The 26,750-nt window shown below is 37.7% G+C and overlaps 1 protein-coding gene across 1 annotated transcript; it reads left to right on the top strand.

The window, feature by feature from the left end:
- The first annotated feature begins 83 nt into the window (after positions 1 to 83).
- Positions 84 to 25,797, top strand: LOC306855913 (beta-galactoside alpha-2,6-sialyltransferase 1-like). Its single transcript, XM_079394865.1, has 8 exons — positions 84 to 399; positions 16,324 to 16,530; positions 18,090 to 18,461; positions 18,801 to 19,065; positions 19,400 to 19,497; positions 19,580 to 19,681; positions 22,784 to 22,958; positions 23,055 to 25,797. Exons 1-8 carry the CDS (start codon positions 388 to 390, stop codon positions 23,330 to 23,332), a joined length of 1,509 nt encoding a protein of 502 aa, XP_079250991.1. The 5' UTR covers positions 84 to 387; the 3' UTR covers positions 23,333 to 25,797.
- Positions 25,798 to 26,750: the final 953 nt, after the last annotated feature.

Below are 26,750 nucleotides of genomic sequence, written 5' to 3'. Positions count from 1 at the left end.
CATCAGCGATAGAGGCAAAAACTGAGCTGCAGAATCCGTTGCAGACGCATCCGATACAAACGCACAGGCAACCTTCTTCCGCCAGAGACGACGCAACAATCAATGCATCAGTTCTGTCTGTCCATATTGCTATGCAGTATATAAACATGGCGTTTATCAGCATGCATCATCGCTATATATCGATATGATCATCTGTATATAGATGTCAAGTCGTAGTTCATCTCTTCGAAAGGGGATTTGAGGTTATTATACTAAGGGATTATACAATATAGCTTTTTAGTATACAATATAGCTTATTTGTAACGTTATGCATAAATATCTAAAATGCCATGACCGGGCACTGAAGGAAACAGATTGAACTAACCAAGAATAAAGCGAAAGAAAAATATGGGATACAAGGTAGGCATGAATTTTATATTTATCTCATCCATGCAGCATCATTTATCAATGCATTTATACGTTTTTGGGATTCGTTATCTAAAATAATATTGGTGCTGTTTGATCTTTAGTTGATCTATTGGTGCATGCGTTAAAAATGAATTAACCTACACCCACATTTCCCCTCCTTTTATATTTACTCTGCGTGTTATGTAAAACAGAATGCGGTTGCATAAATAAGGCCTATTCATAGTTTTTTTTTTTTTTTTATATGAACACTCTCACGTCCCATCCAAACTTATAAAGGCCATATTGTTTGATAGGCAAATTTACGTTGCTATTATTTATAGACTGTTTGTTTATAGCTTTGCCTGTATGTTGTCCAGTTATTATTTATTTGATTAAGGACACTATACTTATACGAACACAAACCAAATCTAACAAACTCATTTTCACTGAGGGCCACTTCAACATTATGGCTGCCATCAAAGGGCCGGTACAAAAGACTGTACAAACGTTAGCACTCCTTAACATTGTTAAATAACTGTCTCTTTATTTTATTATTAACTACTTAGTTAAGTTACAAATATTGTATATGCATTTGCAGATGTAAAAATGTTGTTATTTTAACAAATCCTTTTAATCAGGTTAAGGAATCCACATTACTCCATAAATCAAAGTAAATAAAGACAAATATCAAACACAAGTCATTACATAAACTGTTAAAAATTGTTACATTTTTGCTACAACAAATAATTGGGCGCTACTAAAAAGGTGTGACAGATATGGCATTTAAAAAAACGAACAAATGAGCCCAGTCTCATGAAAATGCATATCACTACCACGATTTTCTGTTTCTATTTGGTGTGTGATTTATATGCAGAAATTGACTTTGGCGTGCATATGATACGCAATCAATGCTTAAAGTAGAAAAAAAGAAGTGGCCATACTCAACCCCACTCCCCCACCCAAAAAACACATACAAACTAAAGTACTAAAAAAAATATTTTAATTTTCATAATTTGCAATGAATGTAGGCCTATATAGTGCCACAATAAATAAATTAATAATTGTTTGCAATTCAAGTCACATTTATTTGTATAGCGCTTTTCGTGATACATTGTAAGTTTCACAGAAAATAAACATTTCTTCTGTTACGAGGCAAACAAGACGTGAGACGTGCAGATCCATTTGCAAGCTTTATTCAAAGGCAAGGTCACAAAACAAGCAAGGTTCATGAAATGGCAAACAGGAACACCACAGACATGGAGTGCGTTTGTAGTTTCGGGGATCATGACAGGCGGGTTCAAGGGTTTACAGGTGGGTTTTTGGGTTGTGACAGACAGGACAACAAACTCGTTATTGGTCTCCTTGAGAGTGGTTGGAGAGACAGAGTTCAATATTATACTCACGGACTGGAACAGGACATACAGATAATTCTGAATTAAACACACTTGGGGGTAGTGGTCCGGCAAACAGATCAAAACTGGGGGCATTGACTGAAACCGGACAGACCTTTCAGTAAGTGACATTAAACAGATAGACAATTCAGACTCCTAAGTTGAAACTGGACAGATAGATAGCTCAGAATCAAGCTCATTGAATGAAACTGGATAGACTGTTCACTAGGGGTATCTTTGGTAATGACAGAGTTAACAGGGCATACAGAAAATTCATTTAAAGTTTCCATGGCAGTGACAGGCAAGATAGACAGTTTGAACTCAGACACATTAGTAGAGACTAGACAGACAGGCAGTTCACGATCATTTACCTTGGCTAGTTCAGATCAGAGTGATAGTTCAGAGATGGCCGCCTCGGCCGGTTTGGAGCAGGGCAAAGGTTCAAAAGCGGCCTCTGTGGCTGTGACAGAACAATCAGGAAGTTCATAGACAGCCTCCATAGCCGTGACGGAACAGGACGAGGACTCATAAGTGGATACCACTGACACCTTCTACAGCAATACCATCAGAAGTTTCAACACATGCAGAGAGTTTAGCAATGGTACCGTCAACCGTGACATGTCAGGCTGAGAGTGCATTACTGGGCGCCACCACCATGCAAGGAACTGAAGAGAGTACGCCGCTTCAGGAGGTTCTGCAGCATCAGCTGCCACCTTTGGAGAAACTGCAGCGGGCGCCATTGCCTTGGAAAACACAGCAGCGAGCGTCACTACCACAGGAGGTTCTGCAGCATCAGCCACCACCTTTGAAGCAGTGGCGGCTGCTGGTCTTTCAAAGAGGGGAAGCTCATTTTCGGCCTACATCATAAAAATTGTCCATTTATTTATACGTAAATTCTGCCATCGTGTGCAGTTTGCTAGCTGGCTAGTTCACCGCCTGGCCTACTGTATGAATGAATGAATGAACAAACGATCTAAAAAAACAAACTCGACAGAGGAAATGTGGGAATTAGGTTAAACTGAAACAAGGAATGTGGTGTATAATTGTGTGAAATGTATAATGAAAATTGGCCAGCAATTTCGCCAAGCAAATATCAAGAAATAGGTTGCAGCAGTTTGTCTTTTGACTACACTTGCAAAGTCCACTATGGGACTGAGCTCGAATCAATGTTGCCAACTTCTTTCGATGGAAAGTAGCTAAAGCCAGTTTGAAAAGTCGCTAAATGTCGCCAGATGACGTCATGCGCTAATTAGCATATTCATTACGTCATCGCGTCATATTACCTTTTACAGGTTTGTCTCTCTGTGCTCATACTGTATTTTAATGCAGCCAAAACAACAAAACTGTTTTCCTTTATATATTTTACTGTTTATGTTGTCAGTCAACGGGATAAATATGAAATAGTGACTGAAACGCAGCCCTTTAAGAATACATAACCAGCTCTCCCTCCCAAGAAGTTAGTCTGCACAAAAATCCTAATTTATAATCGAGCCGTCATCTGATTAAATCAAATAATACACACAAGATAAGACAAGACAATTCCTGTGCTGTGATTTCGGCTATATTTGCATGTAAAATTAGAGAAGCAACATAATATCTATTTGAACTGAACGCGCTGCTCCTCTCAGCCGCTCACTGAACAGAGAAAGAGGTGCGTGCGCGCTGATCTCGCGCCATAGCGGCAGTACCAGCGATCACAGAGACTCGCTAAGGTTGGTCAAAGAAGTCGCTAGATTTGTCGCTAGTCACTTTTGGGGAAAAAGGTCACTAGGGTGGTCTGAAAAGTCGCTAAGTTGGCAACACTGGCTCGAATAGCTTCAGCATCAGCGACTTCTTATAGGACACAATCGCTGTCAATCAAAAGGAGATGCAGTCTTTCGACAAACCCTCCAATCATCACGCAGAAGCCCGGAGTCCGGCCCCGCCCACTCCTCCATTCACCCCCAGAGACGCTGAGCGTCCGGGGGCGGGACATAATCGCAGCATTTATCCAATGAGCGTCTAGTTTTGAAGCACTGAAAAAAACTGTTCAAAGCAGCCCCATTGAAGTCAATGGACGCTGGGCTTCAACAGAAAAAAACTGTTCAAAGCAGCCCCATTGAAGTCAATGGACGCTGGGCTTCAACAGAGAAATACACTGATCCTACGGGAATATATGAGAAGGAAATCGAGTCACCTGCTATATGTAGCTGATTCTGAACGAACTCGTCTCTGAGATGAACGTTTTTTAATCAATAAAATGTTAACACAATAGTACATGTTTGACCATTAATTTTTTGACATTATAGGGGAAGCCGAGCTTCCCTTGCAGTCTTAAAGAAATCCCCACTGCTTTGAAGATACGATAGAGGCCACCGACCTCTGGAGACTCAGCCCAAACATACCAAAAGGCGATCCCCATCAGGGGAAGCGCCTCAGATTGGGGAATCTGAACTGGTTTAGGGGTACCAGCTGCTTGTACTGAAGTCATGAAGAAGCCCCATCAGCAGAGCATGTGACATCTTTAACAGCATCCAGGGCAGCGTCCTCCTTTAAAACCACTGTTGCATCAGTTTGGGGGAAATGTCATACTCCTCTTTGACCAGCATTCATCCCAGTCACCACCTGTTCATCAGTGGCCTAAAAAGAGAAAAACATTTGAAAAAAGAAAACATTTAATTAAACTATCCATTTTCAGATAGAGGTGCATCCACATCAGTAAGGATAGGTAAATAGTCTTTTATAATTTCATGCACTTTGTGTGGGTGTTTAATTTCTCCGTCTACCACATGCTATAATGGCAGCACTAGTGTGAGGGCATGCAATATTGTTTAAATAAATATTGCTTTCAGAAAGCTACTTCTTTACTGAAACATTAAAACAGACATGACATTCACATACCTCACAAATTTCCATGTACGTGGAGGGCTGCTCTTTAAAGGGTTAGTTCACCAAAAAATGAAAATGATTTTAATTTACTCTCCCCCATGTTGTTTCAGACCCATACAAACTCTGCTAATTTTTGGAACACACATAAATATATTTGATATTCTCTTAATTTTTGTCCTCCATTGCAAGTCTGGGAGACCAATATTTTCTTCTGAACAGACATGTTTGCTATCATATAATTTAAGATTTATTCATATATAAATATTGGAATGGATTACTTCAACAATAACTATTTATGAAGCTTGAAAATACAGATTATCTAGACTCTCAATGGATTGACAAAAAATTATGAGAAAAAAATTAAAAATATATTTATTTGTGTTCTAACGACAGACAAAAGTCTTATAGGCTTGGAATAACACGAGGGCAAGTGAATTATTTTTTGTGTGAACTATTCCTTTAAGAAAGGAAGACCAAGAATGATGACTCTCCAAATCAGACCACTCCAAAGTTGGTTTGAGTTCTGCAAGGAAAAACACAGACATCAATGTTTACATAAAATATGAACACGTAATCACACTGTTGTTGCATCAAAATGTGACGTAAACAGGCAGGAGACAACAGAAAAATTTATTTTCTAAAAATAATTTACACCAAATCACAAAAGAATGATGCTCTCCTGTGTCTGGGTTTCAACATCTACAAACAAACAAACAAACAAATATTATTTTACTCTTAGTAAAAAAAAAAAAAAAAAAATGATAACATGGGATTATGAAGTTTACTTGCCTTAAACCGTCTTTCCCTCTCTTCTGAAGAAGCTGAGAATATTGCCTCCTCACACATGCAGGCTTCTGTGTGCTCAACAAGTCTGAAATATTACATGCAAAACATTACTTTTAACAATTAGCCTATCACTTCATCAGCCTCAAAATAATTAAGCTAGTCTTTATTACATAACGCCGTTTCCTTTAGTGAAGTGAAGTGACATTCAGCCAAGTATGGTGACCCATACTCGGAATTCGTGCTCTGCATTTAACCCATCCAACATGCACACACACACACACACAGCAGCGAACACACACACACCATGAACACACACCCGGAGCAGTGGGCAGCCATTTATGCTGCAGCGCCCGGGGAGCAGTTGGGGGTTCGGTGCCTTGCTCAAGGGTCTCACCTCAGTCGTGGTATTGAGGGTGGAGAGAGCGCTGGACATTCACTCCCCCCACCTATAATCCCTGCCGGCCGGAGACTCGAACCCGCAACCTTCGGATTACAAGTCTGACTCTCTAACCATTAGGCCACGACTTCCCACAGTTAAAATAGGAAAAATAGATAACGAATTAACATGTAAATGTGTTGATAACCGTCTATTAACACATCAAAAGGTGCAGATAATGTAAAATCTTATGTAACGTTAAATATGACATAAGACACTCACGGGCGTTATATTAAAAATACCTCTTCCGTTCAGTAAAAGAGGAAAAGACGCGAAAACCGCGTCCGCGTACTTTTCAATATCAGCTCTTTTCGCACTGTTTCCGCCTTCCATGAAACCTCAAAATACTCCCGGACACAAACTATGAATTATGACTTTACATTTTTAATCTTTACCCAGCGGCCTCAACCCAGCATTGGGGTTGAAAGAATAACCCAGCCTTTTTTTAGCGTGTAAGCGAATTTAATTTATTTTTGGATGGTCAAAACCACAGTTTTCAAAGTGTGTGTGTGTGTGTGTTTATGAAAGAGACCGAGAGAGAAAATGAAAGAACATGAAACATAGATAGAGGATAGAGTGAAACAGTCATGATTGTCTAATCTTCAGATGCATCTGAACAAGGGAGGCAGGTGACAGGTAACTGTTGCCTCAAATAGAGGCAATTTGCATTATGCTAAGTGATACTGTAAACAAAATCTTTACTCTGGTAGAGACTGTCAAATTACTTCAACTCACCCTTCATCTGAAAAGGTCAACAGTAGATTCACTCATATGGTGAGAACATTTGGACAACAACTCTGTTCACGCACAAAACTTTTTTTCATAACACACTAGATAATGGTATCACAATCATTATGGATTATAAATTATGCATATATTCATTATGGTTAGTTACATATGTGAGTGTATTTTTTAATGTGGCAGCTGTAGCCTGTATTACTGTAATAATAGTTTGTTCAGGAACAGGTGATTTGAAACATACATCCTGCATTATTTGATATAGATTTGATCATGTTACGATAATCTTGTGTTTTGAAACGATTATGTGGAAAGAAATTATGTGTAACGAAAGTATGATGAATGACTAGCTGTTACACGTTATCAGTTTGGAGTTTTGAACGAAGAATTTTGAAAATGTATCATTAACTTGGGAAAATAGTAGCCTACCAAAGCAAAAAAATAATATATATATATATATATATATATATATATATATATATATATATATATATATATATATATATATATATATATATATATCAGTAATTCTTGAGATGTGGGACAAAAGAGGGTGCAACATTGAAAAAATAAAACCTTGTACTTAAACTACATTTATGTATCTTATTATCCTAGCTATTGAGCTATGCTTTGATACAACCTCCCAACTTTTCTCTTTTTTTTAACAAAATGCTTTTTACCTTGGACCGAGTAATATAATTTTAACTTTATCTTTAACAGCATTCAAGATGTTTTTAACATTTCAAAACATGTTTAGCAGACAGATTACACTTTCATGTGACCAACAATTCAACATCAAATATGAAATATCAATGTAATATTATCAAAATATTCATCTGACGGATCTAAATATTTCAAATAATTTCCTCAGAAATTGGAAGATGGTGTTGACATATCATGGTTGTGACCAGGAAATATTAACATTAGGATTTAAAATGTTCTAAAACTATAAAACTGCCCAGAGTTTTATACAGCACTGACAGTGATGTACTCTGCAGAGGAGGATTGTGGCAAGGGGGTTCAGAGAGACAGCTGCCCCTGATATTCCCTGATTTTATCACATTTTAATGAATGACTGACAGTGTTAACAAAAAGTGGGGACACAACTTTGAAACCTTATGAAACATGCATGCGTCACTGAAAAACAACCTTCCTTTGATATGAGATATTATGGCTGCCCACTGCTCCGGGTGTGTGTTCACTACTGTGTGTATACTTGGACGGGTTAGATTCAGAGCACAAATTCAGAGTATGGGTCACCATACTTGGCCACACACCACTTCCCTTTCCCTTCCTTTTTTATTATTTTTTTTTTTTATTAAGTGTTGCTTTTGATAAAACAAGCTCTTTTATCATTAAAATACATTTTTATCCATTTTATAGCATATGAATGGTTAAACCCTACTCTGTTGACACTGTTTTAGATGTAGTGAGAAGACAATAAGTGTCAGATTTCACATAATAATGATAAAATTAAATTGAAGGGGATAACTGTGTTAAATACATTCTATTATTAATCACCATAACATTTACAATTGAAAATATTTTTATATACATGTTTTATCCCATATCTCAACTGATGTATATATATATTTGAATAACCATTTCAGAAATTGCAATCTTGTTTCTCTATCTATAGTTATTTATAAACGTACCCAACGATTCATTGCTTGACCACCAGGATCAGCTGGGTTAAAAGACAGACAAACATTAGCCTACAGTTTTTTTGAAAATGCTTACACACAGTTTTTGAAACTATGGCTCCATTTCTCAAAACTCTACACACAAACATAAAATAATTAGCCACATACACACCAAACTACACACAGATGTGAAAAATGTAAACCACTACTCTCATGTCTTTTGCTTGTTCAGAGTGCAGTGGAGCACAGGAGTTTGTCATAGCAGTTGCACATACATATGCAAATGTACACTGTATATACAGTCAGTATGTATGTACAACTGATGAATTTTACAGTTATACAACTGAACTGAATCAATACTGAGCTGACTTGAGCTGTATAATGACACTATTGGTTAGAGCTGTTTTACAGCATAATTTGATACTATTGTGACGCTGCTGAACAATCTATATTGAATAAAGCACTTTAGAAATAAAATTGACATTCTGACTTTGCTTGTATGCATATTCTGTATATACAGTGGTGAAAAAAAATATTTGATCCTCTGCTGATTTTGTACGTTTGCCCACTGACAAAGAAATTATCAATCTATAATTTTAATGGTAGATTTATTTGAACAGTGAGAGACAGAATAACAACAAAAAAATCCAGAAAAATACATTTAAAAAAAGTTATAAATTGATTTGCATTTTAATGAGTCAAATAAATATTTGACCCCTTCGCAAAACATGATCTAGTACTTGGTGGCAAAACCCTTGTTGGCAATCACAGAGGTCAGACGTTTCTTGTAGTTGGCCACCAGGTTTGCACACATCTCAGGAGGGATTTTGTCCCACTTTTCTTTGCAGATCCTCTCCAAGTCATTAAGGTTTTGAGGTTGACGTTTGGCAACTCAAACCTTCAGCTGCCTCCACAGATTTTCTATAGGATTAAGGTCTGGAGGCTGGCTAGGCCACTCCAGGACCTTAATGTGCTTCTTCTTGAGCCACTTCTTTGTTGCCTTGGCCGTGTGTTTTGGGTCATTGTCATGCTGGAAAACCCATCCACGACCCATTTTCAATGCCCTGGCCCTGACGGTACATGGCCACGTCCATCGTCCCTTTGATGTGGTGCAGTTGTCCTGTCCCCTTAGCAGTAAAACACCCCCAAAGCAGAATGTTTCCACCTCCATGTTTGACAGTGGGGTCGGGATGGTGTTCTTGGGGTCATAGGCAGCATTCCTCCTCCTCCAAACACGGTGAGTTGAGTTGATGCCAAAGAGCTGGATTTTGGTCTCATTTGACCCCAACACTTTCACCCAGTTCTCCTCTGAATCCTTGGCAAACTTCAGACGGGCCTGTACATGTGCTTTCTTGAGCAGGGGGACCTTACGGGCGCTGCAGCATTTCAGTCCATCCTGGCGTAGTGTGTTACCAATTGTTTTCTTGGTGACTATGGTCCCAGCTGCCTTGAGATCATTGACAAGATCCTCCCGTGTAGTTCTGGGCTGATTCTTCTCCGTTCTCATGATCATTGAAACTCCATGAGGTGATCTTGCATGGAGCCCCAGTCCGAGGGAGATTGACAGTTATTTTGTCACCTTCTCACCAAGCTTCTTGGAGATGGTCTTGTAGCCCATTCCAGCCTTGTGTAGGTCTACAATCTTGTCCCTGACATCCTTGGACAGCTCTTTGGTCTTGGCCATGGTGGAGAGTTTGAAATCTGATTAATTGCTTCTGTGGACAGATGTCTTTTATACAGCTAACATGCTGAGATTAGGAGCACTCCCTTTAAGAGAGTGCTCCTAATCTCAGCTCCTTACCTGTATAAAAGACACCTGGGAGCCAGAAATCTTGCTGATTGATAGGGGATCAAATACTTATTTGACTCATTAAAATGCAAATCAATTTATAACTTTCTTGAAATGCGTTTTTCTGGATTTTTTTGTTGTTATTCTGCCTTTCACTGTTCACATAAACCTACCATTAAAATGATAGACTGATAATTTCTTTGTCAGTGGGCAAATGTACAAAATCAAAATAATAAGAATCAAATAATTTTTTCCCCCACTGTGTATACAGTACTGTATACTGAATATGCATACACCACAGATGTCTGTATGTATGTATGTGTGTGTGTGTATATATATATATATATATATATATATGTATATATAACCGAACCGTCATGGTATGGACATCTCGGTTCGGTGCATGAGGCCTTACGACGAATACAGGCAATTCACTCCCAGTCCAGAAGGGGACGCCCGCAGTAATGCAACGCTGTTTGATAACCGCCAGCAGAAGAACAGCGGATGCCATGTAGCGCCATACGTATCCCTTCTTCTAGTCTTAGAGTTGCGCGCTTGAAAACAAAGCCCACTAGACAGTGACCATGTGCTGATTCTGAACGCGTCTCTCAGATAGACTGACAAAGGAGTATACTTTAAAGGCTTGCGCACTCAACTGCAAAACGGGGCTTTGTGCTCGTGTATCCTACCGCTCTCATTCGTCACAAATCCAAATATTCCATAATATTTCCATATTTGCGATGTAACGTATCTGAATGCTAAACTATTATTTGTTATGTAAATGATAGGCTTTGTACTTCAGTCGTGTTCCAATGGTGACACAGAGGCGGGCGTGCTGATATTTGGCTCACTGTATTTTATTTTGATAAAGTACCAACTGCGCTGTCAAGTTAGCAATGCTGGAACTGATGTGTGTGTGTTTTTTTTGTTTGTGTGCGCTCCGGCGCGCTCACTTCAACTACTTCCTTATACCAGCAGAATCAACTTTAAACACTTATTGTCTTATTAATAATCACTGTATAAAGGTCTGCTTTTATTTGTGTACACTCACAATGAAAACAAAACAGATTTTATGTAATAATATTTTGTATTTTCACATCTAGATGGAATTGTTTTTTTATTTGAACTGTGACCGTGACATCTGTGTACTGTGCCACTCCTAATATATATACACAGATGTCACGGTTCAGTACGTACCTCGGTTCGGGAGTCACGGTTCGATATTTCACTCTGGAGCCCAGTACATTCCCTCTGAACTGTTACCGTCTGGTCAACGCTACAGAGCTCGGAGCACCAGAACGGCCAGACACAAGAACGGTTTCTTCCCTCAAGCACAACACTATTATACATCATTTATTCATCACACATACTTATTTACATTTCAAATTTGCATATATCATACCTGTACATACATAATTGTCTATATTATATATTGTGTTTTTGCTTTTTTTGTACATTGCCTTTTTTGTATATTATTCTTTTATTATCTGTGTCCTGTTGCTGTCTTTCTGTTGCACTGTGGAGCTTCTGTCATTATAACAAATTCCTTGTATGTGTAAACAAACCTGGCAATAAAGCTCATTCTCATATATTAGTCAAAAGTCAGAAAGTCAAATTTCTTTCTTAAGCACATATACATATTGTGGTGGGAGGAGCAAACGGCAGACACAGTGGGTGTGGCGTCAGGCCTCGGAGAGGTTTTTATTAAACAATAAAAGAGAGTGTCCAAAAGGGGGTAAAAGTGTCAAGTCACCTTTATTTATATAGCGCTTTTTACAATGCAAATTGTGTCAAAGCACTGCACAATATCAAAAAAGGAAAATAATGTGTCAATAAGTTTAAATAGTGTCTTTGCAATCAATTCGACTAAGCAAGCCAGAGGCGACAGCGGCAAGGAACCAAAACTCCATCGGTGACAGAATGGAGAAAAAACCTTGGGAGAAACCAGGCTCAGTCAGGGGGACAATTTTCCTCTGGCCAAACAAACCAGCAGTTCAGTTCCAAACTGCAGCAAGTCAGATTGAATGGGCTCAGCTGGTTCCAGGTCTTTTCCGATGGCTGTCTAAGTGGCAGGGTCCTCAATGGGGATCTGTCTCTGGCATTCATCCAGGTGTCTGGCCTCTGCCTATAATCAGGGACACATACGTCATCTCCCGGTGCTGATCCTCCATCTCAGGTTTTCGGTCATCTCAGATCATGTAATGGTTGGATCCAGACTGAAGTTCTGTAACTCCTAGAAACGGAGAGACAAGCAGAGACATGATTAGCGTAGCTGCTGTTCCATCTAAGCAAAAATAAATTGTTCAGCCCAAGCTAAAGAATAATAATAATGTACATCTGATCAGATATAACTGCAGTACAAGATTATAAGATGCATTACAGTATGTGAATGCTTGGCTAAAAAGATGTGTCTTTAATCTAGATTTAAACAGAGAGAGTGTATCTGAACCCCGAATGTTATCAGGAAGGCTATTCCAGAGTTTGGGAGCCAAATGTGAAAAGGCTCTACCTCCTTTAGTGGACTTTGCTATCCTAGGTACTACCAAAAGTCCAGAGTTTTGCGACCTTAGAGAGCGGGTTGGATTATAGCGTGGTAGAAGACAAGCTAGGTACGCAGGTGCTAAACCATTTAGGGCCTTATAGGCAAATAATAATTTGTAAATGATACAGAACTTAATAGGTAGCCAGTGCAGAGACTGTAAAATTGGAGTAATATGATCATATTTTCTTGATCTGGTAAGAAATCTAGCCGCTGCATTTTGGACTATCTGTAGCTTGTTTATTGAAGATGCAGGACAACCACCTAGCAGTGCATTACAATAGTCCAGTCTAGAGGTCATGAATGCATGAACTAGCTTTTCTGCATCAGAAACAGGTAGCATGCTTCGAAGCTTAGCAATGTTCCTGAGATGGAAGAATGCTGTTTTTGTAACATGGGAAATATGATTTTCAAAGGACAAGTTGCTGTTTAAAATGACACCCAGATTTTTGACTTTAGAGGACGTAACAGTGCAGCCGTCTAGTTGCAAGTTATAATCCACGAGATTCTGTGTACTGTTTTTTGGTCCAATAAGTAATATCTCTGTTTTATCTGAATTTAGTAGGAGCAAATTATTGGTCATCCAATCTCTTACACAATCTATTAGCTTAGATAGTTGAGAAGTTTCATCTGGTCTTGAGATATATAATTGAGTATCATCAGCATAGCAATGAAAACTTATCCCGTGTTTTCTAATAATATTTCCAAGGGGCAACATGTAAATTGAAAATAGCAGAGGACCTAGGACAGATCCTTGTGGTACTCCATACTTTACTGGTGATAATTGAGATGACTCCCCATTTAAATGAACAAAGTGGTTGCGATCGGACAGGTAGGATCTAAACCATCTTAAAGCCTGTCCTTTAATACCAATATAGTTTTGTAATCGATCTATGAGCATATTATGGTCTATAGTGTCAAACACAGCACTAAGATCAAGTAATACTAGCAATGAGATGCAGCCTTGATCTGAAGCAAATAGGAAGTCATTCGTAATTTTAACAAGTGCAGTTTCTGTACTATGATTGGGCCTGAAACCTGATTGAAATTCTTCATAGAGATCATTTTTTTTGCAAAAAGGAGCATAATTGAGTAGACACAACTTTTTCTAAAATTTTTGACGTAAACGGAAGATTTGAAATGGATCTGTAATTTGCCAGTTCATTTGAATCTAGTTGTGGTTTCTTAATAAGAGGCTTAATAACCGCCACCTTGAATGGTTTTGGGACGTAACCTAAACATAACGATGAGTTAATAATATTGAGAAGCGGTTATTCTGCTACGGGTAACAACTCTTTCAGTAATTTAGTAGGTACAGGATCTAATAAACACGTTGTTGGTTTAGATGCACTGATAAGTTTATTTAGCTCTTCCTGTCCTATAGTTATAAAGCACTGCAGTTTTTCCTTTGGGTGCGATGAGTGAAGCTGAAATACTAGACGCAGTAGAATCTACATTTGATATTGTATTTCTGATGTTATCTATTTTATCAGTAAAGAAAGTCATAAAATCATTACTATTAAAAGTGTCCAAAATAAACAGGGGATCTGGTGCCCTCGTCGTGCTGCGGGGTTCGTGAAGGGAGGCAGTGTTCGGAAGGGAAGGGTCCAGGTAAGGGGCGGAGTCCGGTGGCGGCACGCGCTCCCCTCTCGGGACAGGGGCGCGAGTGGCGGCGGCTTCTCCTGAGCGGCTTCGTCCAACGTCCGTCCTCGGCACTTCCGGGGGATTCGACGGTCTGGCACCCTGGCCCGTCAGCCATCTCACGGGTGCTCAGCTCTATCCGGACTGCGGGTCCGGCAGCTCGCGTCTTTGGCGGTGCGGGAATCCGCTCAACGCTCCCTTCCTGGACCCACGAGAACATCAGCGTGCATGCTCGGAGAAGAGACCGGTCTCCCGAGGAGAGGCGCGCTCGGCATTTAAACGGCGGCGGTGATGAGGCTCTATTCACATCAGGTGCGCCTCATCACACGCCGCCAGCCCTGGCTGTTTCAGCGCCCCTCCTCTCTCACACACCCACTCCCGTCGGGAACCTGGTGAAGGGCGGCGAATACGGGACGGGGTGGTGATGATAATAAGGGGGAGGCAGCCGACTCGTCACAATATATTTTTTTATTTTAATTTCTAAGTGAACAAACGATGTACAAGTATTTTCACACATGGTTACTGGCTATAAGTAAATGATTGTGCCATTTATTGTAAATGGTAGTGTTTCCCAAATGAAACAAAAGAGGTGTTGTAAGTAGTCTAGATGTAGAGAACTGTGATGCTGTCACGTGATATTAATTAGCTACACCTTATAAGACTGAAAGCTGTTTAGTTATGTAGTGGTTTTCATTTTTTAAGGTTGAAAGCCATGGTTTCATAGACTTCTTACATTTTAAATCCTACTTTGAATGCCGTGGACTACCATTTTGAGCTGAATATCCCAGGTATTTATTGATAAGCCCTATTCACACGTTTATATATAAGGTTTGGTTACTGTCATAAAAAGGGTTCTGTGTAACTACTTTTTAAATATTCCCTTCATTCAGGAAATAATTACTCAAATGATAACATTCTGTGTAAAAGTATTACTTTAAATGTTTGTTTTTTTTTTTTTAGGCCAACCCCAATGGAACTACCACCATTTATTAAACTAATTTGTCTGCTCCCCTTAAGGTCTTGGCTGCAAAAGAATGTAGAGATTTCAAGCTGAACTGCATTACTGAACTCAGTAAGCTTAAATGTAGGGCAACCGAAGTTACTTGCTACAGCATTTTACATATTTAACCCAACAGTTGAACATATTATAAAATCAAAAGGAGCTGTTGGGGAATAACAGTTAAAACCCATGGACCAGGTATGATGAAAAAAGACCAGGAGTCAGATTGCGATTAAAGAAATTTACTGAATAAATAGTTTGCAGTTTCTTCTGCAGAAGTCAGCTTCAACACTCGCGATGGAGTTTGTAGGCCGACCTGCTTTACAATTCAAAACAACAGCAATTATACCCTAACAGAGGTTGCTAATTGCATCAATGCATAAGTCATCAAAATTCTGATTGGTTCTAAAACCTAGATAAACTTAGACAATTTCCACATTTTGACGCAAGCTTGAAGCATATCTTCTGATGACTATTATAGTGACAAGTGATCAGAGGTCCGACGCAATACGTCTCTCCAAAGACGTATATCTGATACGCTGGGCAACGGCAGCGGAACATTTGTCCTGGGACTGTCTGCGCTTCTCCCTGTACAGATAGATCCTAACACACATACGCAGAGAAACACTTATCTTAGTTCAAGGTTGCCTCAGCCCTAAACCTTATCGGGCATAGTTACACACACAATGAGAGCAGCTTCTTGGAGAGTAGAAAGGCAGACTAAAGCCATAATCAACTCTAACATGCAAAAAATTTAACTTTGATTAATAATTATTCAAGAAATATTATAATTATTATTATTATTATTATTATTATTATTATAAAGGCCATTGTAGATCTGCCATCCACTCCTTCAGAGCCTACAATATAATCCACTACAATCAGAAATTCTCTAGTTTATTGAACATGCCTTTTCCTTCACACTAATTTAATTACTAACCTGAGCTGACCAGGACTTCAAAGTAAATATTTGACAAACTACTCAAACTATTTTCTACTGTCTTCCATTCAGCTGAATCCATGCATATGCTTCTATGTATCTGCCAACTCCTTTTGCAGAGGACATTCTTTAATTTGCTAATATTGTCTGTGATTCATTATCCAGATCCCAGGGGCTGCCATGGATCGTGTTAGCCTACTTTGGCGGATGAGGCGCCGGGCCCGTCGAGGGGCCCTGTGCATGGCACTGTTCTGTATGACTATGGCACTCCTGTACACCTTTTGTGCTGAAAACAGCATACCTGTCACAGATGCCATTTTCGGGGTGAAGGCGAGAACTCGAGCTCAGCCAAGAACACATACAATTGTTAAGGTACGTCAAGGGGATTCCTTTCCTCACACAGTCTTCTACTCCACTGAATCTGAACATTAGGAGCAGCGGTTCTCAATTCCAGTCCTCGCGTACCCCCTCTCTGAATATTTTGCATGTCTCTCATTGTTAACACACCTGATTCAGATCATCAGCTTGTTAGAAGTGAGCTCCGTGCATGAACTGTGTTCCGATTGAGATGGTCCCTTCACAGTGTCCATTGCTCCCTATTCCCTGAGCAGGGGAAATCTGTTGAATTTTAACAGTTTACACTTTACAACTTGCGCTGCGCCACAGCCTGCAGCTTCTTCACATACAGATGAAACTTAGAGATGCGTGAAGTGGCATAATATACCTCTGTAAATAAAAAAAATTTCAATTCACGTCTCACACACTTCATTGCCCTTTGAATGGAACATATATGTTCACTTCGAATTGGAATCATGGCGGAATATGCTGTGATGTCCACTTCGCAGGGCACTTACAGTCAAATAGAACAACGTCTGAAGCGATAAGAGAAACATACAAAATTTGCAGAGTGGGGGTATGCAAGGACTGGAATTGAGAACCGCTGCAATAGAGTGAAGCAGTAATGAGTTCTAAAGCCTGGAAATTAGGTTTTCAGCACATCCTATTCCATTGTCTCCAGGTTTTTTTTTTTTAAAAGGTTTTTGGTTGAATGCCTGAAATAAGGTCTGTGGTTAAGACAAGCTCAACCTTCGCAATTTGTTTATTGCCTACCGCAGGGATAAGCAATGTAGGTCCTGGAGTGCCACTGTCCTGCAGAGTTTAGCTCCAACCCTAATCAAACACACCTGAACAAGCTAATCAAGGTCTTCAGAATTACTAGGGCTACAGGCAGGTGAGGTTTCTTTAAGGTTGGAGCTAAACATTTAGGACATCTGCACTCCAGGACTGACATTGCTTATCCCTGCTATGCCATCGCTGTGAAAACCTTTTAAAACCTTTTATTTTTAAGAGTGTACAACAGAAAATAAGCTCTGTGACCAACAAAAGTTAGATTCTTACATGTTTGTTCATCAAGATAATTGAAGCATATGAACACCGTGTTTATCAATCAAAAGGAGTAAAAGTCTTACGGTAGGCCAGGGGTAGGAAACGTCGGTCCTAGAGTGCTGATGTCCTGCAGAGTTTAGCTCCAACCCTAAAAAAAAAAAAAACTTCACCTGCCTGTAGCCCTAGTACTTCTGAATCAGAATGAGCTTTATTGGCCAAGTATGTTTACACATACAAGGAATTTGTTGTAGTGACAGAAGCTCCACAGTGCAACAGAAAGACAGTAACAGGACAGGACACAGGTAATAAAAACAAAATAACAAGAAATAGCCAATAACCAATGTACAAAGCAGCAAAAAAAAAACTAAAAAAACACAATATATAATATAGACAAGACCTTGATTAGCTTGTTCAGGTGTGTTTGATTAGGGTTGGAGCTAAACTCTACAGGACAGCGGCACTCCAGGACCAACGTTGCCTACCCCTGCTCTATACAGTCAAATGTAAACCGCATCTTTACTAAAAGTGACATTGATCTATTGAAGGTATTGCGGGGAACAGGAGGGTCGAAACCCATGTATACTGACCCTCAAAAGCTCCCAGGTGTTATTCCTGGAGATCCCCAAAAGCCTATTCCCATCCTGTCGTCTTCTAACTACTCAATGGAGAGTGGTACTAAGGACCGCAACCTCAGGGGCAAACGAAGAGAGCATGGGCTATTTTACTGGCTTCTAGCGCATCCACTGAGACGTGCTTTAGAGACTATTTTTGGAGGCCGTCGGAGAGGAGATGTGGGTGCCGCAAGTGGGGATGCAGTTGTTTTTGGGCCTAATGGAGCACTCGGAGAGGTCTGGAATGAAGAGATGTCAAGTAGCATGCTGGGAAAAAGGTTGAGGAAGGTGGTGCAGAACTATCAGGTGAGGGGAAACTCAAAGACATCTAAAAGCTTTTACTATATAAAAACACTAACAAACGGCAAGGACTGCAACTGCTGATCAGCAAGGCATGAAGTCTCTTCAGTTAGTATTAGGTGGCGTTTTGTATTTTACATATACAGCAGAGCTTCATCCTCAGAGGATTATGTTAAATGTAACATTTTACATAATCCTCTGAGAATGAAACTCTATTGCATATATAAAAATACAAAACTCTACTGCATTTGTAAAAATTCCAGAACTCTACCTAATACTAAGTGTTACTTGCAACAAATATGATGTTATCTATCGGTCTATCAACCATAATCTTTTTTGTTTTAGGCAATGAACAAATATGGAGTTCGTTACCCTGGACCTGAGAGTGCAGCACGTCGTTCTAAACTCAGTGGCCCTGAACTTCTTTGTCAAATCAAGAAGATGGTTCTGATTGCAACTTTAACACCAGATATGGAGCCATTTTCTGAGTTTCCTTGGGCATCTCAGTTACCTCCTCGCCAAATAACTGCTGATATCGGCCCGTTCAAGACCTGCGCAGTAGTGTCGTCTGCAGGTTCTCTCAAAAACTCTGGATTAGGAAAGGAAATAGGTAATGCCTAAATTTAACGTCTTTGACCTGAAATGTAATGTCCCTCTGAGGGGAAAAAAAAGTTAAATATTATACATAATGTGAAGCATTGATTCCAGAAATATTTATTTGTCCTGAATAATCTTTTATTGTTTTATAATAAAAAAACTTGTTAACTTAAAAAAAGAGATTAGATATTTTAAGTATTTACGTCACCAGGCATTACAATACAGTTATGTAATAAAGCATTTTGACTTTCATTTCCACAAAAAAAACAACTTTGTTGATTTAATGATTATTTTCACTACCATCAATAATTTCTGATTATTACTAAAGAAAACCTCCTGAATTCTAGATGCGCATGATGCAGTGATAAGGTTCAATGCTGCACCAACAACAGGCTTTGAGAAAGATGTAGGCTCTAAAACAACAGTGCGTCTGATCAATTCCCAGGTAGTTTCTTTGATAACCAGTGAAAACTTAAAATAACATGCAGTAACAAGCTCCTAAAAAACAATGTCTCTTTATTGCATAGGTAATGGCATCTGAAGATCACCATTTCCTCTCCAGTTCTTTGTACAGTGCTGGGATTTTAGTGAGCTGGGATCCGGGCCCTTATTCCTCTGATCTACGGGAGGTAACAACTCACTTTTCCCCTTTCTAGAATTTGGCATATTCACAAACTTCCATGCTTAATTAGCAAGTTTCAACACAAAGGCTTAGTCATAGCTTTAGTATAACAATTAAGACAAAATAAATAAAGATACATTTACTGGCGATACAAAATGACATGAAATACAAAGTCTTGTTTGAAGTGATTTTGTGATTGAAACAAGAACTAATATCTGCCATTTGGCAAAAAGTGACCTTAATTTAAAAGGAAGTTTTGATAACTCATTGACAGATAGTTGTTATTGTTTTAAGATTAAACTCATTTAATTTTATTACATTTTTCAAGACTTCATGTACATTTGCATCTGAAATAAACATCTTGATAGAAAGATGTTTATTTGTTTTGGAAAACAAGACAGAATACAGAGGAAGAGATTCATTCACTTTTTGCTTTGCATCCAACATTTAATGACAATTTTATGAATTTAAGACCTTCTGCTCCGATTTAAAACTTTAAGCCATTAATTTGTATAAGGGTAAATTAAGACCTTTTAAGACTACCTCACTATCTGAGTGAGGATCTGCATGGGTACCAGGAAAAGATGACAGTAAGGGCACAAGCAGTGTAGAAACAGTGGTCTCTACAAGAACATCATAATAGAAATATTACAAAAAGCAATAGTTACACACACAAATAAATACACGCACTATATAGTAAAACTCTAGTAATCCTGCTGTTCTTGGCGGGCTGGTATTTTTTTACTTTTATTAATTTATTTTATTTACAATTTCATGGCTGTACTGCAAATATAATGCTCAATACAGTAACAACAACCATAAATTTATTGTTGTGATTCTACTACTAATATACCATTGCTAAATTATGGTTACTATAATGAAAACCATGGTTGGAAAACATATTTGAACATGTAATTTCATTACAAAAATGAAAATAATGGTTACGCTCATTCATAATGTAGCTTGTAATCAACACAGGACGTGTTAATGACGACAAACAATACATAGACACGTAAATTACAGTTATGTTCATTCATAATTTGGCATGCAAACAAATCAACCTACACTAAACTATAGTAAACAAAACCCATATAGTAAATCAAATACCATTGAGAATGAATGGGAAACGGTTTAGGGCCGTTTAGCTAAAGAATCCGCGGCCCGATTCCTCGACGGAGAGATGCAAAGCTTTTTTTTGTGTGTCTTGCTTGTTTTTACCAAGTATCTCATTCCAGTACACAGTCATTTAGTTACAAGGTACAAATGTTGTAGCTGGACAAAATAAAAATGACAAAATCACTTGGAAACAGTATTTTTCATAAAAAGATATTTAAAAAAATAATAAATGCCTATAATTTATAAAATTTTATAAAAATGTTTAATGTTGACTCTGAATTAAATTAGAATTAAAATGTAAAATTATAAAATACACACTATAATATACTCTAAAATACTGTTAAAATGTTGGCTAAAATGGTATTAAATTGCATGCGTGTTATTTTTATTTATATATATATATTTATTATTATACAGTGCCTTGCAAAAGTATATCATACCCCTTAATTTTTTTTCACGTTTTATGTTGCTGCCTTGTGTTAAACTGCTTTAAATTACTTTTCTCCACATCAGTCTACACTCCATACACTATAATTGTAAAGAAAAAAAAAAAAAAGGTTTTTAACATCCTTTGCAAATTTTTTTAAAAATAAAAAACTTAAATGATTCCATTGCATAAGTACTCATACCCTTTTCTGGGACAGTTGGAATTTAGCTCAGCAGCATTCATATTGCTTGTAGGTGTTACTAGACTTTGAGTGAAGGTAACCTGTGGCAAATTCAATTGAATGGGTATGATTTGGAAAGGACACGTCTTAAAAGGTCCAACAGCTGAGTCTGTAGAGAGTCTGTAGAGCTCAGAAACAGGTTTGCGTCAAGCCACGCATCTGGGGAAGAGTTCAGAAAAAAATTCTGCTGCATTGAAGGTTCACAGAAGCATGTAGTCTCTGTTACCCTTAATGGAAGATGTTTGAAACAACAAGGATTCTTCTTAGAGCTGTCCTCCTGGCCAAACTGAGCAACTGACGGAGAAGGGCTTTGGTTAGAGTGGTGATGATGAACCTGATGGTCACACTAGTTGAGCTCCATGATCATATTTGGAGAAATCTACAGAAGGACAAACATCACTACAACACTCCAATCTGGGCTTTATGGTGGTGTGGCAAGACTCAATCCTCTCTTCAGTGTAGATGCATGAAAACGCACTTAGAATTAGCAAAAAAGCATCTAAAGGGCCCTCAGACTGTGAGAAATGATGATATCTGGTTTGATGAACCTCAATTCCAAACATCATGTTTGAAGGAAAGCAGGCACTGCTCATCACATACAGAGTACCATCGCAAAAGTAAAGTGTGCTGGTAGCAGTCTCATGCTGTGGGGCTGTTTTTCAGTGGCAGGGACTGAGGGACTCGTCAGAGTAGAAAAAAAGCTCAATGCACCAAAATATAGAGAAGTCTAGAGCATCCAGAACCTCAGACTGACAGAAGGTTTACCTTCCAACAGGACAATGGACCTAGACACACAGCAAGAGTGGCTTATAGACAACTCTGTGAATGTCCTTGAGTGGCCCAACCAGAGTCTGGGCTTGAACCCAAACAAATATTTCTAGGTATTTAGTTAAGGGTATGAATACTTATGCAATGTGCTTATTTCAGTATTTTTATAACTAAGTTGTGACAATTCTGTTTTTGCTTTCTCAATATGGTGTATGAAGTGTAGATTGATGTAGAATAAAAAACTAATTTAAAGCAGTTAACATAAGGAAAATTAACAGGTATGAATATTTTTATATATATATATATATATTTCAGCTAACATTTATAGTACTTCAAGTAACGAAAATATTTTCAATGGTTTTAGTTGAAAATGATAACCCTAATTGTAATATACTACAATTTAATTCCTTTACCCGTGTCATGTTGAATTTGAAATTGTGAAATGTGAAAGCACAAAAAAAATTCAAAAAACAATTAATTATACACAATTACTGAGGTTTTGAAAACATTCCAGATTTTATAAATTTATGCATTTCTCATATTATTTATCCTTTCAGTGGTTCAACAAGACAGATTACCCTATATTTAAACAGTATCAGCGATATCGACGCTTACATCCTCAACAGCCATTTTATATTCTGCACCCACGAATGGAATGGCAGCTGTGGCAGCGAATACAAGACAATATGGTGGAGACGATACAAAAAAACCCACCCTCTTCAGGCCTGTTGGGTAAGTTATACTGTTAGAAAAAAACAAACCAGAAATATTTTACCACAAATGGTCAAAAAAACGAACAAAAAAAATTTCATCCTTCTATCTTTGTAGGCACAGTTTTAATGATGTCCCTGTGTGAAGTGGTACATGTGTACGAGTTCCTGCCTTCGCGACGGAAAACCGAGCTGTGCCACTACTACCAGCGCTTCAATGATGCAGCCTGCACCCTAGGTGCCTACCACCCTTTACTCTACGAGAAGAACCTGGTAAAGAGGATGAACAAGGGGTCTGACCATGATATTTACGCTCATGGCAAGGTCACTCTCCCTGGTTTCATGACCTTTAACTGCACCAACAGTTCCACTTCCAGCACTCTGTCAAAGACATAATCTGAGAGTAAACTGATTTTCTTGGTACACTTTCAGAATGTAATAGTAAAGCGCATTATTTAGTCTACAACTGTTACAAGTCTGGTCTTTGAGTGAGATCAAGAGTTGGTTCACTGGTGGAAAAAAAACACCTAACACACTAACAATTGCTTACTGAAGGCAACTAAATTCACACAAACACAAAATTCTTAATATAGTGGCAAATTCCATATATGTGTAAACTACTGTCTGTCGTCATCCCTTAACTTATCCCATAGTGGTAAATTCATGCTGTTTGCTGTTAACTAACAGAAAAATATTTCAATACCACTTATCTGCCTCTCATGTGAGATTCAACCACTGAAACTAACTTTCGAGCACACATTGCAGCACTGATGTCAAAAGTGAAAAACTGGAATTTACAATCTAACAAACATGCAGATTATTAGACAAAGTAGCTAAGATTCTGTCCACAAATGTGTAGCGTGCAAAACTCTTGTCCAAAGCCGGCCTGCTGCTTCCATTAATATGCAGGTTTCCAATTTATGCAACGCAATCCTAACACATCATTCATGCAATATTGTTAATGATTTGCCAGCAGACACATGCCATTAGCAAAATAATGCTTTAAATGTATTTTATGAAAGCTGTATTTCAAGGCCTGCCGATCTGTGTACATTAAGTATTTACACTGTGACGCCTTTCCTCTCATAGCACTCTGTAACCAGTTGTAGGGCCGTGGAGAATATCCTTGCATGCTTTACTGAAATTGCACTATATCATACCTTTTGGTAAACCTGTATTTAGTTGTATTTATGAACTTGGTGAGAAGGAAAACACAGAATGTGCATGTTTGTCCTGTTTTATAAAGGTTTGAATTCAGTTTAGGCTCTTAAAACATGAAAGATGATACCCTTATGCATTTTAAAAGAAAAGGGTGTTTATTTTTCGTAGTATTATTTTTTTCAGTGTTAATCCAGGGTGTGTCATTGTATCCCACATCCATTATATTTACTCAAACACACAGATTACAGTATGTAAATATCAAAACACAATTAATAATGCAATTATGTTAATATGAATCCTGAATGATGTGAGATAGGGTCTTAATATTCATATTAATAAGCCTAAAAGTTAACATGAAATTGCAAAATCATACCTTTGTACACTTCTGAAACAAGGTTTTGGTCAACGCAAATGGCTTTATGTTGACTTTACAGTAGAACTGTGAAGCTTAAATGTGAACTGAATTGAGTAAAACATTATTTTACATTTCAACATTTTAAACCTTCTCTTTCATGTAAAGGAATCTTTAAATGTAATTTGTAGCATACAGCAGAGTAATATTATGAATATATTTAAAAAATAAACGAGTTAGAATAGATGTATTTTTTGCTCAGACTACAAATAAGTGTTTTTAATTTACAAAATGATGCTATTGTCTGCAAACTGGACTACTTTAAGTATAATTCAGATGTGTCTCGCGTAGATGAAGTTTTGTCATGTCTTACATGGGTAAACCAATTCAGATTGATCAAACTAATCTGGTCTATGCACATGTGAACAACTGTCAAATGTATAGATGTTTCAAATGTTTCTCTAAAGTTTTTTGTTTTTCAAGAATTTTCCCTTTAAGCACTCTGATTTATTTTGTTGAAATTTAAATGCCAAAGTTGTGTACACATACAAATTATTCAAATGAACTGTTGGTCTGTGATCAGATTGAAAAATGAAGCACAACTGAACAACCTTTGTGGATAATATTTGATTGGATGGCATCTAATGTCCTTCGCTTACAGCAGGATGCGAACAACCATTTCTCTATTATACGTTACTTGAACACATACAAATGTATCTTAATCTGGCTTAATGCATGGTTCACAAGTTTAGGCTATTACTATTTGAACAAGTGGGGCATTGTGTGCTCTATAAAGGTGAGCATGAATATCTAGCTCAGTTAACCTGCTGGTGAGGGCACTGTAACCTGGGACTAACAAATGGCATCACGAATGGCACTGATATATTTAGAAACACTGTTGCTGAAATGCTCTCAACATGGCAACCTTTCCGTTTGATTGGTTCACAATTACAAGTGTTCTTCCTGTGTACAAATACCTATGTGCCACCATAACTTTGTGTTATTGTTTCGACTTATATGCTCTATGCAGTATTGTAACATCTATAAGCTTCTAAAAATTCTATATGCTGGCAAAGACTAACTTGTTTCCCAAAACAAGAAGTAATTTATAAAATAGGCAATTCTGCAATTGGTATCAAGAACATACGATATCAATTATTGCACTGCTTTAACCTTAATTATATTAAATTTGTAAATTAATTTAAAGTATGATTTTAACTGAACATGTACATATTCTTAAACGACATTATATGGCTCTTGGCAAACTTTCTGTAATAACCCTGCTTGTCATATTGGCACTTCACTGCAACAATTAGAAGACTAATAAAACAACTACTGCTTACACTGTAAATTTGTCTCTTTCTTCCAAGGGTTTCAAAGACAGCTATAGAAGAGTTCATATGTTCAGGTTTTTTATATTTAACTTACAGATCTCAGCTTAAGTTTAGCTTCAGTTTGTATTCTATTCTATTCCATTCTATCAGTTTAAATAGTTTGTTTTGATAATATATTATGTTAGGGCTATATTATAAACCTGATAAATAATTGACCTTGTTTTTGAGTCTTTGACTTTGAGTCTCTTGCTCATCAAGGCTGTATTCATTTCAAAAATACAGAAAAAACTTATATAGTGAAATTTTATTGCAATTTCTAATATTGGTTTCCTATTTTAATACCTATACTATAAAATAGCATGTATTCCTGTGATCAAAGCTGAATTTTCAGCATCATTACGCCAGCAGGGTCCCATGATCCTTCAGAAATCTTTCTAATATGTTGATTTATTATCAGTGTTGAAACTGTTGTGCTGCTTAATATTTTTTTGGAACCTGTGTTACTTTTTTCTTTGATTAATAAAAAGTTTAAAAGAACACCATTTATTCAAAATAGAAATATTTTCTAACAATAGAAGTCTTTACTATCAATTTTATCCATTTAACACATCCTTGCTGAATAAAGTTTAACTTTCTTTAAACTTTTTTTTAAAGTATCTTTAAAAAAGAAAGAAATTTCTGACCCCAAACTTTTGAATAGTTTATATTGTAACAAAATCTCTATTTTGACTAAACACTTATTTTTAACTTTTGTTTTTAAATATCACAGGTCCCAAAAATACAGTATAAAAAATAAAATAAAATAAAAAAAGCAGTACAACTGTTTCCAACACTGATTAAAAATCATCATATTAAAATGACTTCTAAAGAATCACGTGACTCTGAAAATACTGCTTTGCTTCACAGGACTGAATTAAATTTTAAAGTATATTAAAATAGAAAACATTTATTTTAAATTGCAATAATA

The sequence above is a fragment of the Barbus barbus genome (genome assembly GCF_936440315.1).
Source record: "Barbus barbus genome assembly, chromosome: 36".
Lineage (NCBI taxonomy): Eukaryota > Metazoa > Chordata > Actinopteri > Cypriniformes > Cyprinidae > Barbus > Barbus barbus.
Note: the sequence above shows the minus strand (reverse complement) of the source record. Positions and strands in the feature narration are given on the sequence as shown.

What these genes read in the sequence shown, in the direction of transcription:
- LOC306855913 (XM_079394865.1), top strand. An exon ending in GAACACATACAATTGTTAAG is followed by an intron (nt 16,531 to 18,089) that starts GTACGTCAAGGG and finishes GATCTATTGAAG; the next exon opens with GTATTGCGGGGAACAGGAGG. An exon ending in TGGATTAGGAAAGGAAATAG is followed by an intron (nt 19,066 to 19,399) that starts GTAATGCCTAAA and finishes CCTGAATTCTAG; the next exon opens with ATGCGCATGATGCAGTGATA.